Genomic DNA, 13,328 nt, shown 5'->3' with positions numbered 1-13,328 from the left:
CCTTTGAGATTGTTTTGCCATAGTATAGGAGAAGTGTCTGAAATAATTTACAGACTTAATAATTACCATCTACATAATTTCATGCATAGTGAATTAATCCTAAATTCATACTAAGAGTTAACTTAAGGTAATTGGTTAATATGACCTTTCATTTAGAAAATCATTTTAATTCCTTTCTGGAATTAACAACTGTATTAGGCAGGGTTCTCTTTTTTTTTTTTTTTTTTTTTTTTTGAGACGGAGCTTCCCTCTGTGGCCCAGGCTGGAGTGCAGTGGCCAGATCTCAGCTCACTGCAAGCTCCGCCTCCCGGGTTTACGCCATTCTCCTGCCTCAGCCTCCCGAGTAGCTGGGACTACAGGCGCCTGCCACCTCGCCCAGCTAGTGTTTTTTGTTTTTGTTTTTGTTTTATTTTATTTTATTTTTTAGTAGAGATGGGGTTTCACTGGGTTAGCCAAGATGGTCTCGCTCTCCTGACCTCGTGATCCGCCCGTCTCGGCCTCCCAAAGTGCTGGGATTACAGGCTTGAGCCACCGCACCCGGCCTTAGTCAGGGTACTCTAGAGGGACAGAACTGATGGAATATATATAAAGGGGAGTTTATTAAGTATTAGCTCACACAATCACAGGGTCCCACAATAGGCCATCTATAGGCTGAGGAGCAAAGAGAGCCAGTCTGAGTTTCAAAATTGAAGGGCTTGGAGTCAAATGTTCGAGGGCAGGAAGCATCCAGCATGGGAGAAAGATGTAGGCTGGGACGCTAGGCCAGTCTCTCTTTTCACATTTTTCTGCCTGCTTATATTCTAGCCTAGCTAGCAGCTGATTAGATTGTGCCCACCCAGATTAAGGGTAGGTCTGCCTTTCCCAGCCCACAAACTCAAATGTTAGTCTCCTCTGGCGATACCCTCACAGACACGCCCAGGATCTGTACTTTGTATCCTTCAATCCAATCAAGTTGACACTCAGTATTAACCATCACAACAGCCTTACCTTTTTTCCCCAGTTTCGCTGACATATAATTGACAAATAAAAATTGTATATAGTTAAGATGTATAATGTAATGTTTTGATACACATATATACTGTGAAATGATTACCATAATTAAGCTAATTAATGTATCCATCACCTCACATAGTTACCTTTTTTCTGTGTATGATGAGAATACCTAAGATCTACTCTCAACAAATTTAAAATATACTATACATTATTCTTAACTATGCTATATTAGATCTCTAGAACTGATCCCTCTTATAACTCAAAGCTTGTACCCTGTGAGCAACATCTCCCTATTTCCACCCAATCCCTGATAAACACCCTTCTCTCTATGAGATTCCACATAGAAGTGAGATCATATAGTATTTGTATCTGACTTATTTCTCTTAGCATGATGTGCCCCAGCATTTCTTTATTTCTTTCTCATTTAAGATGGAATGATATTTCATTCTATATATCTGTATAAAACAATTTTCTTATCCATTCATCTGTTGACAGACACTTGGGTTGTTTCTATATCTTGACTATTGTGAATAATGCTTCAGTGAACATGGGAGTGTAGGTATCTCTTCAAGATAGTGATTTCATTTCCTTTGGATATATACCCAGAAGTGGGATTGCTGGATCATATGGTTATTCTATTTTTAATTTTTGGAGAAGCCTGCATACTGTTTTCCATAATGGCACTGCTAGTTTACATTCCTACCAATAATGTATATAAGAGTTTTCTTTTCTCCACATCCTTACCTATACTTATTATCTTGTGACTTTTTTGTACTAGCCATCCTAATATGTGTGAGGTAATATCTCATGGTGGTTTTTATTTGCATTTCCCTTATGATTAGTGATTTTGTACACCTTTTCATATACCTGTTGGCCATTTGTGTCTCTTCTTTGGGAAAAAAATGTCTATTCACATTCTTTACCTATTTTTTAATTAGTTGTTTTTTTTAAACTAGTGAGTTGTATGAGTTCCTTATATGTTTTGGGTATTTTCTCCTATTCTGTGGATTGCCTTTTCATTTTATTGATCGTTTCCTTTGCTGTGCAGAAACTTTTTAGTTTGACATAGCCCTGCTTGTTTATTTTGGCATTTGTTGTCTGTGCTTTTGGTGTCATATCCAAGAAATCATTGCCAAGACCATTGTGCTGGAGCTTTGCCCTTATGTTTTCTTCTAGTAGTCTTATGTTTAATTCTTTAATCCCATTTCAGTTGATTTTTGTGTATGGTATAAACATCCAATTTCTTTTTCTTTCTTTCTTTCTTTTCTTTTTTTTTCTGTTTTGCATGTGAACATCTATTTTCCCCAACAGCACTTATTGAAGAGATTATCCTCTCCTTACTCTATTTTCTTGGTACCTTTGTCAAAGATTAGTTGACTATATATGCATGGGCTTATTTTCAGGCTTAATATTTGTTCCATTGCTCTACTTATCTGTTTTAATAAAATACTATACTGTTCTGATTGCTACTGGTTAGTAATATAGTTCAAAATCAGGAAGTGTGATGCCTCTAGCTTTGTTGTTCTTGTTTAAGATTGCTGTGGTTATCTGGAGTCTTTTTAGTTTCATATTAATTTTAGGATGTTTTTTCTATTTTTATGAAAAATATCATTGGAATTTTGATAGAGATTGCATTGAATCCATAGATCACTTTGGGAAGTATGGACATTTTGACAATATTGATCTTTCCAATCCGTGAACACATGACATCTTTCCATTATTTGTGTGTTCTTCAATTTTTTTCATCAGTGTTATACCTATTTTTGATGCTATTATAAATAAGATTGTTTTCTTAATTTCTGTCTTATGTAATTCATTGTTAGCCTATAGAAATGGACTGATTTTTGTTTGTTGACTTTAGTATCTGTATTTACTGAATTTTGGTATTAGTTCTAACAGCTTTTGGTGGAGCCTGTAGGGTTTTCTATGTATAAGAATATGTTGTCAGCAAACAGAGACAATTTTTCTTCTTCCATTCCGTCTTGCATGCCTTTTATTTCTTTTTCTTGCTTACTTGCTCAGACTAAGACTTCAGTACTATGTTGAATGGAAGTAGTGAGAATGGGCATTGTTACCTTGTTCCTGATCTTAGAGGAAAAAATGTCAGCCTTTCATCACTGAGTACAATGTTAGCTGTGGGCTTGTCATATAGGACATTTATTATGTTGAGGTATATTCTTTCTATCCTTAATTTTTATAATGAAAAAATATTGAATTTTGTCAGATGCTATTTTTGCATCTATTGTGATGATCGTTTGGATTTTCTCCTTCGTTTTGTTAACATGGTGTATTACAGTGCCTGATTTGTGTATGTTGAATCGTCCTTGCATCCTCAGGATAAACCCTACTTGATGATGTTGAATGATCCTTTTAATTTGCTATTTAATTTAATTTGCTAGTATTTTGTTGAAAACTTTTATATCCATGTTCATCAGGGATATTGGCCTGTAATTTTCTTTTCTGTAAGTATCATTGTCTGGCTTGTTATCAGGGTAATGCTGCCCTCATAAAATGCATTTGGAGTATTCCCTTCTCTGCAATGTTTTTGAAAGAGTATGAGAAAAATTGGTATTAATTCTTCTTTGAATGTTTGGTATAATTCACTGGTGAAGTATAATATTGCACTTTTATTTGATAAGAGGTTTTTTTGTGTGTGTGTGTGTGTGTGTGTGTGTTTCAACCTCTCTTCTTATTATTGTTCTGCTCAGATTTTCTATTCAGACTTCATGATTCAGTCTTTGTTGTATGTCTCTAGAACTTTATTCATTTCTTCTAGTTTAAATTGTTGACATATAAGTGTCCATAGTAGTCTCATGGTCCTTTGCATTTCTGTGGTGTCCGTTGTAATGTCTCCTCTTTCATTTCTGATTTTTATTTGAGGTTTTTCTCTTTCTCTCTTAGTGTAGCTAAAGATAGTTCAATTTTGTTTATCTTCAAAAAAACCAACTCAGTTTTGTTTATCTTTTCAATTCGTTTTCTTTTCTCTATTTATTTCTGCCCTGAGCTTTGTTATTTTGTTCCTTCTTCTAACTTTGGGGTTAGTTTATTCTTCCTTTTCTAGTTCCTTGAGATGTAAAGTTAAGTTGTTTGTTTGAAATCTTTCTCCTTTTTTCATGTTAGACATTTATTGCTATAAGCTTTTCTCCTTGAAGTGCGTTTGCAGCATGTCATAAGTTTTGGAATGTTGTGTTTCTGTTTTTACTTGTCATGAGGTTTTTTGTTTGTTTGGTTTGGTTTTGTTTTTTTTGTTGTTGTTGTTTGTTTGTTTTTGAGACAGAATCTCATTTAGTCATCCAGGCTGGAGGGCAGTGGTGCAATCTTGGCTGACTGCAACCTCTGCTTCCCAGGGTCACGTGATTCTCCTGCCTCAGCCTACCGAGTACCTGGGATTACAGCTGTGTAGCACCATGACTGGCTAACTTTTTATAGTTTTAGTAGAGACTAGTTTTCAACATGTTGACCTGGCTGGTCTCAAACTCCTGACCTCAAGGGATCCACCTACCTCGGCCTCCCAAAGTGCTATGATTACAGGTGTGAGCCACCACACCCAGCTGCTTGTCATAAGATACTTTTAAATTTACTTTTTTATTTCTTCTTTGGCCCATTGATTGTTCAGGAGCATGTTCTTTAATTTCCACATATTTGTGAATTTTTCCATTTCCTTTTTGTAACTGATTTCTAGTTTTATACCATTGTGGTCAGAAAAATGCTTGATATGATTTCAATCTTAAATTTGTTAAGACTTGTTTTGTAGCCTAACATATATGTATCCTGGAAAATTTTCTGTGTGGGCTTGAAAAGACAGTATATTTTGATGCTTCTGGATGGAATTTTTTGTATGTCTATTAATTCTATTTGCTTTAAAGTATAATTCAAGTGCATCTTTTTCTTATTGGGATCCTGTCTGGATGATCTATCCATTGTTGAAAGTAGACTACTGAAGTATCTTCCTATTGAATTGTTGTCTATTTCTCTCATTGTATTTTAATATTGCATTATATATTTAGGTACTCCAATGTTGAGTGCATATTTACAGTGGTAAATTGTACTGAATTTATGAATTGACTCCTTTATCATTATATAGTGACTTTGTCTCTTGTTACAGTTTTTGACTAATAGCCTATTTTGCCTGATAAAAGTATAGCTCTCCCAGCTCTGTTTTGGTTTCTGTTTCCATGGAATATATTTTCCCATCACTTCACTTTTAGTCTATGTGTGTTATTAATCTGAAGTGAGTCACTTATAGGCAATATAGAGTTGTCTTTTTTTTTTTTTAAATAATTTATTTTGTTTTTCATTATAGAATTTAATCCATTTACATTTAAAGTAATTATGTTTCAATAATTACTATTTATATCTTGTCAATTGTTTCTGGCAGTTTTATAGACTTTTTTGTTTCTTTATTTTTCTCTGGCTGTCTTCCTTTGTAATTTGATTATTTTCTGTAGTAGTGTGCTTTGATTCCATATATATATATAGCAGATATATATATATCTGCTATAAGTATTTTCCTTTGTGATTACAATGAGGCTTATATAAAAATCTATAGTTACAATAGTCTGTTTTAAGCTGTTAACAATTTACCTTCAATCATATACAAAAATTTGACACTTTGAGTCTCTTCTATTTTGTATTTTTGATGTTATAGTCTTATCTTTTTACGTTGTAGTCCATTCACAAATTAGTGTAGCTATCAGCCTCTTCTGGCCTGCAGGGGTTCTGCTGAGAAATCTGCTGATAGACCTATGGCATTCCCTTGTATGTTATGAATCTTTTTTCTCTTGCCTTCAAAATTCTTTGTCCTTGATTTTTGACAGTTTAATTATAATGTGTGTGTGAAGTCTTCATTGGGTTGAACCTTATTAGAGATCTTTGAGCTTCATGTATTTGAATGTCCATATTGCTCTCTAGATTTGGGAAGTTTTCAGCCATTATTTCTTTAAATAAGCCTATTCCACTTTCTTCTCCATGTAAGATTCCTATAATGTGAAAATGTAGTTATCTTGGTGATGTCCCATAAATCCTTTTTATTCTTTTTCCTCTGACTGGATTTTTAAATGACCCCTCTTCAAGTTCATAGATTCTTTCCTCTGCTAGATCAAGTCTACTGTTGATGCTCTCTATTGCATTTTTTCATCTTATTCATTGTTTTCTTCACCTCCAGAATCTGTTTTGATTAATGATTTCTGTCTCTTTATTGAACTTCTCACTTTGTTCATGTATTGTTTTTTCTGATTTCATTAAGTTGTGTGTGTTCTCTTATAGTTCCCTCACCTTCCTTAAAACAATTATTTTGAATTGTTTTTCATGCCATTCATTGATCTCCATGTCTTTGGGGTTGGTTATTGGAATATTACTATGTTTCTTGGTGGTATCATGTTTTCTTGATTTTTCTTCTGGTTTCTTGAAGTATTGTGTTGCTGTCTTTGCATTTGGAGAATGCAGTCTTTACTGATTGGCTTCCAGAGAAAAATGTCTTCACCATACAGCCCAGTTAAAGATTCTGAGGCTCTCTCAGTCCTTTTCTATGGATGTGCCTACTCCACACCTCTTATTCTGTCTTGGGGAGGAATTCTTAAGAATGTATCCATCCCTCTCTGGATTCCACAAAGCTGAACCAGGTGCTGAGAGCCTCCTGTTTGTTTTTTCTAGGGTGGTTTCCTAAATGCTCAAGTCGTAACTTCTCCCAATCCTGCAAAGTTGTGGTGGCTGTCTGCATAAAATGCTTACACTTTCATCCATGGGAGCATGCTTGGGCAGTTGGCATATAGCAGTTGGGAGAGGATGGGGCATGCAGAGTTTTTGATGCAACTGTTGGCTAGTTGTGAGGTGGCCCATAGGCAAAACATCTCAAATGGCTCATGAGTTGGCTTCCCAACAGAGTCCGTGGAGTGGTTACTTGGGCCTATGGCCTCTCGTCTCTACTCCCAGGCTCTTCCAACCACTTAGCCATGCTGATCACCTCAGTATTCTGAATGAGGCAAGGAAACAGTAGGACTCTTAGGCAGTGTCCCATACAGCTAGGGGAGCTTGGTGCTTACTCTCTGTACTCTCACTTTCCCCTGTGGGAGAATCACAGGCTGGGGAGGGTGGCAGGGAGTCTCTCTTTTCACTGAGCTGTGCTGCCTTGAGGGAGGTGTGATACAGGTGAAGTGAAACTGGTCTTAAACCTCTTCAATTTGTCTGTTTGGGGATTTTTTTTTCTCCAATGGCATGCTGGAACTTTTCTGCTGGAGTCCCATAAAAGTACACTTGTCTATAAGTAGCTGTCAAAATTGATCCTTTTGCAGGAAGATGACAATAGAAAGCTCCTCTTCCACCATCTTGCTGATGTCACTCTAGTACCTTTTCTGAAAGCTCATTATATCAGAAGAAGCTGAACGCATCTTCAGCAGTAAACAAGAAACGTATTCCCATTTTAATCACGTAGTATAGTGGGCTAAGGATTATAACCATAGTATTTATATGTCCTGCCTATCAAATATTACCTTACATAATTAATGTTAAAATTGAATAAACAGAAGACTCAGCTTCTCTTTTAAAAGCCTAATGCATAAAATGCTATATTAATTTCCAAAGCATTACGATAAAAAAAATGAGAGAAGAACTGTATTAGGTAATAATGAAGAAATTTCTGTTAAGATTCATGGACATTTAGGGTAATTTAGTTCATAAGAATCATATAAAAATAAATATAAGTAGTTTTGTTATCAGTTTGGGAAGAAATTATTATATTTATTACTTGTTATTTCTATGCTCAGTATGGCAAAATTAATCATTAATCATTAACCTAAGGCTAAAAATCACATTATAAGTTAGATAGAAGCTCTATAGCCTAGAAACATTGAAAATGGAAGAAAACATAGACTCAGGCCAGAGGTTGTAAGTTGGCAATTTAGGGACCAGTTTTTATCTGCATACATATTTTAGCCTCCCACAGTATGTTTTTTTTTAACTAAACTTTGGATCAGTTGCTACATTTAAAAACAAGAAGAGTTTAGATGGGAAAAAAAACTTAAGTTTTCATCTCTTCTTGAAAAAACAGACTGACAATATTGGACTATCTTCTTGCATAACAACATTCAACTGTACAGTTGAACGATATTCAACTGTAGCAGTGATCTCCTTTATTGGAATATGCTCTCTCTAATTTATCATTGACTCTACCACCCAGTCTATTTTTTTTTTCTTTACTTACCGTCAACCTGCAGAAACATGATTTCTAAGAACTTCACTGAGATGCAGGCACGTCATTTCATCTTTCTGCTTTATTTCCTTTATTAGAAGTAGTCTTTATTTCAAAGAGAAATTTTAGCAGCATAATTAGATATGGTCAAAGTGATGAAATAGAGGTACAAAAGAAAATATTTTAAGTCATGATTAAGTCAATAATTACATTTTTACAAATAGTAGCTTTATCATGTGCTGCTTTTAATACAATAACTCCACATTTATTGCTATTTTTCCAATATACTGTAGTTACGATATGTACTCTGTTTTTAAAATTTCTATTAAGCCTATTTTTAACTTCAGTCTTAACACAAATTTCAATGACAAAATGAAAATGTTCAAGTTACTATATGTATTTATTCACAAAGAAAATTAGTGTTTTAATTATTCAAATGTAGTACTATATTTTATATTTATCTTTGATTAATTTGATAAGAATTATTCAAATTTAAAGTTATAGTTAATTTTAGTTTTGATTTGCTAATCATAAAAATTTATATCCATGCTAAATCCAGGTTCACAGACTATGATATGTTTAAGGCAGGTACAAATTTAGTTTTATTTTATTTTATAACTACCACAACCTTGCTTGATGTAGTAGAGTTTTTGTATCAGCTTCAGTAACACATGTAGCAGAAACTTCTATCTGTTAGACAAGGTTCTTTTTGCAAGCATCCTTAAAGTTTATTTTCTTAGGTTTTTTAAAAAAATTGTTTTTCTTGGCCGGTACAGTGGCTCAGGCCTGTATAATTCCAGCACTTTGGGAGGCTGAAGCAGGTGGATCACCTGACGTTAGGAGTTCAAGGCCAGCCTGACTAATATGGTGAAACCCTGTCTCTACTAAAAATACAAAAATTAGATGGGCATAGTGGCAGGCGCCTGTAATCCCAGCTACTCAGGAGGCTGAGGCAGGAGAATCTCTTGAATTCAGGAGGCAGAGGTTGCAGTGAGCCGAGATGGCGCCATTGCACTCCAGGCTGGGCGACAGAGTGAGACTCCATCTCAAAAAAAATTGTTTTTCTTTCATTTATTTTTTAAAAAAACATTCAATTACCTTCACTATAATCCCTTTTTACCTAAATTATAAATATATAATGGAACATAGAAATATAAAATACATTATAAATATATAATTATATTATAAATATATAATGGAAATACCTGAAACTTTTAAACCTGGAAACTGCTGATTAAGTCCCCTTTAAGTTGCACAACCAATTAAAATAAAGGTGAAATTTTAGAAAAGGAGGAAAGAAACCTACACAATCAGGCATGTAAGCAGGGAATGATGTCTACGTGAATTATAAATTTGCTATGGATAATACTGAATCACTGTTCATTAGGACAACCACTCCACTTATTTATCTTCTACTATATTTGTCCAGGTGGGGTAAAACCTTGTGCATTAAACTGCTTGGCTGAAGGTTATAATTTCTACACTGAACGTGCTCCTGCAGTGATCGATGGGACCCAGTGCAATGCGGATTCACTGGATATCTGCATCAATGGAGAATGCAAGGTTGCTCAGATTTTACTCCTTTCTGTTGGGGTTTTTGAGACTTTTGTCTTTTTCTCATTAACTCCTATTTAATACTATGTTTAATTTTGTTAAAAAAAGAGGGCCACATTTTAGAGAAATTCAATTCCCATTAAGAATAATAAAATATATAAAGGTAAAATGACCCATTCATATTCAAGCACCATACAAATGTGCTTTATTCTGGTATTCTAGTTATTTTTACAGTGATTGCCAGAAATATGAATATATTTTGTATTTTAATTTCCGTTATTCTTCTGTTCTGTTTACAAACAAAATGATAGAAAAAGAGAGAGAATGAGGATTCAGCTCTTATTCATATGCCTACCATATGTTCTTTTGGAAGATTATTTGATAAATTTCATAGCATAAATTTTCCTCGAGGTGTGAAACAGTAATGCTCCTCCTACTTTATCTCCTTTTGAAGCATTTACAATGGTTTTCATTGTGGAGTTAATCTTTATCTTATTAAAGCATTTGCTTTAGGGAATTAGTCAGACTAGTTGGGAATTGTAGGAGCAAATCCATGCTACTTTCCTAGATCTGTGTATGATTGTGTCATAATAAGAAAAACCACAAAAACCACTATTTTCATAAATTTTTTTACTTGTCTGGTTTTGTTTTACTTTAAAGAGAAGCACAAATTAAGTGCTTCAAACTGAGAAAGATGAGATAAAAAGCACCATTTTACATAGTCTCATAATTTCTTGGAAAAGTTGCTATCCTTCTGGCTACTTGTCTACAAATATATCTGATAATGATTCAGTTTGTGTATGATATTTGTGTGTGTTTATGTATCTGTGGGCAAGGGGTACTTTATTTTCTTGAAGAAAAAGTCATTTTTGTGGCAGTATCCAAGTTTTTCAAATAACAAAGACCCAAGTATGGTTTTTATTCATGGATTACCTTGTTTTTATTTTCTTTACTGGAAAAACAAGCAAATAAATAAGTTATATGTATTTGATTGGTTATGATTCCAAGAATTTCTCTCTTGACACACTGAATATTCCTCTGTGTTTTCAGCACGTAGGTTGTGATAATATTTTGGGATCTGACGCTAGGGAAGATAGATGTCGAGTCTGTGGAGGGGACGGAAGCACATGTGATGCCATTGAAGGGTTCTTCAATGATTCACTGCCCAGGGGAGGTGAGTATGTAGAGAGAACTCTTCCTCACACCTCTGGTATACTTGGAGGAGCCAAAACCCTTGGTTTCCTCAACCCCCTTTTTTCAGATTTCTTTATTTAGGGAGACAATGTTTTCTTCCCCAAATTGCTTTCAGTCATTTTAGTGTCAAACGTGGCTTCATGTAAGATATTTTAAGGAAATATTCTCCCTACTTAACTTCATTTAGCCATGTTTCTTTAAGGTGTACATTCTCACAGAGCATTGATATGAGGGGCATGTGCTGAGGAAGAAAAGGATCCATTATTATACGTGTTGAGGCTTTTAAAATATCTTGAGATGATATTAGAGAAAAAGACTGTTAAATACTGTTTCTCTAAAATGTGTTCATGAACCCAAAGGGTAATTTGCCCATATTTCATAACTCATAAAATGCAAAGTCAAAGAAAGAATGGAATAATAAGGAAACTATTAGTATTGAATGGTTACCAAATTCTCATTTCCTGACCAAGGCTGCTTAATACTGACTGTCTTCTGTGTTCCAGGCTACATGGAAGTGGTGCAGATACCAAGAGGCTCTGTTCACATCGAAGTCAGAGAAGTTGCCATGTCAAAGAACTATATTGGTATGTTAGACTGGTATGTTAGTTTGCTAGATTTTAGTAAATGAGGAAAAATAGCACCGTATCATGAAGGAAAATGCATGCTGCTTTGAGGTAGATCACTTTCATGCTAAAAATGAAGTAAGCTCCAAGTTTTATAGGACCACATGTACAATGCTAAAAAGAAAAATTACAATTTATAGCTTACTCTTCACTGGGTTATTTTATATGTAAAAAAAACAAAAAAAATCAGGCCAGGCGTGGTGCCTCATGCCTGTAATCCCAGCACTTTGGGAGGCCAAGGCGGGTGGATCACGAGGTCAGGAGATCGAGACCATCCTAGCTAACACAGTGAAACCCCGTCTCTACTAAAAATACTAAAAAATTAGCCAAGCGTGGTGGCAGGCGCCTGTAGTCCCAGCTACTTGGGGGGCTGAGGCAGGAGAATGGCATGAACCCAGGAGGCGCAGCTTGCAGTGAGCCGAGATCGCGCCACTGCACTCCAGCCTGGGCGACTAAGCGAGACTCCGTCTCAAAAAACTAAGTAAAATAAAATAAACCACTATCTCAAAGAGATATCCACACTCACATGATCATTATAGCATTATTCACAATAGCTAAGATATGGAAGAACATAAATATCTGTCAACAGATGAATGGATACAAAAACTTGTTTTATCTGTATGCAATAGAATATTATTCAGCCTTAAAAAAACAAGGAAACTTTTCATTTGCAGCAATATGGATGAACCTGGAGGACATCATGCTAAGCTAAATAAGCCAGACACAGAAAGGCAAATACTGCATGATCTCACTTACATGTGGATTCTAAAAAAGTCAAACAGAGAGTGTAAGGGTATTTACGAGGGGGCAGGGAGGAGGTGGAATGGGAAGATGTTGGTCAAAGAGTACAAACTTTCAGTTATAAGAGGAATAAGTTCTGCATATCTAATATACTTAATATACTTAAAAGTTAATAAAACGTATTGTATACTCGAAATTTGTTAAGAGAATAGATCTTATTGTCACCACATACAAAAAAGGCAACTGTAGGAAGTTATGGATATGTAAATTAGCTTGATTGTGGTATTCATTTCACAGTGTTTATGTATATCAAATCATCACATTGCACACCTTAAACTTACAATATTTTATTTGTGAGTTATACCTCAACAAAGCTGGAAAAAAAGAAAGTGTGGCCGGGCGCGGTGACTCAAGCCTGTAATCCCAGCACTTTGGGAGGCCGAGACGGGCGGATCACGAGGTCAGGAGATCGAGACCATCCTGGCTAACACGGTGAAACCTCGTCTCTACTGAAAAATACAAAAAACTAGCCGGGCGAGGTGGCGGGCGCCTGTAGTCCCAGCTACTCGGAGGCTGAGGCAGGAGAATGGCATAAACCCGGGAGGCGGAGCTTGCGGTGAGCTGAGAACCGGCCACTGCACTCCAGCCCAGGCGACAGAGCGAGACTCCGTCTCAAAAAAAAAAAAAAAAAGAAAGTATGAAAATGTTTCCCAAAATGGATGTATTATTTTATATTTCTTCAGTAATACAGAAGAGTTCCAGCTGCTCTACATCCTTGTCAGTACTTGGTATTGTCAGTCTTTTTAATTTTACCCATATGGATTTTTTTTAGTGAAGTGTCTACACAAATATTTTACCCATTTAAACTTTTTTTTCCTTTTTTTGAGTTATGAGTTCTTTATATATTCTGGATAGAAGTCTTTGTCAGATATATTTTATGGATATTTTCTCCTAGTTTCTGCTTGCTTCTTCATTTTTTGAAGTGTCTTTTAATTTTGATGAAATTCAATTTATTAATTTTTTAATGGTTTGTGCTT

At 35.2% G+C, this 13,328-nt stretch overlaps 1 protein-coding gene across 2 annotated transcripts in view; it reads left to right on the top strand.

The window, feature by feature from the left end:
* The window catches only part of ADAMTS6 (ADAM metallopeptidase with thrombospondin type 1 motif 6), a 337,576-nt gene that overhangs the window by 256,083 nt on the left and 68,165 nt on the right, over positions 1-13,328 (top strand). For both annotated transcript variants that reach the window (XM_030927871.1, XM_010368281.2), the window contains 3 exons: positions 9,609-9,742; positions 10,784-10,907; positions 11,431-11,511. In XM_030927871.1, the coding sequence (XP_030783731.1) occupies positions 9,609-9,742; positions 10,784-10,907; positions 11,431-11,511 (339 nt within the window). The remainder of the gene's footprint in view (positions 1-9,608; positions 9,743-10,783; positions 10,908-11,430; positions 11,512-13,328) is intronic.

The sequence above is a fragment of the Rhinopithecus roxellana genome, chromosome 3, assembly GCF_007565055.1.
Source record: "Rhinopithecus roxellana isolate Shanxi Qingling chromosome 3, ASM756505v1, whole genome shotgun sequence".
NCBI classification, from domain to species: domain Eukaryota; kingdom Metazoa; phylum Chordata; class Mammalia; order Primates; family Cercopithecidae; genus Rhinopithecus; species Rhinopithecus roxellana.
This window is presented reverse-complemented; position numbering and strand designations above follow the sequence as displayed.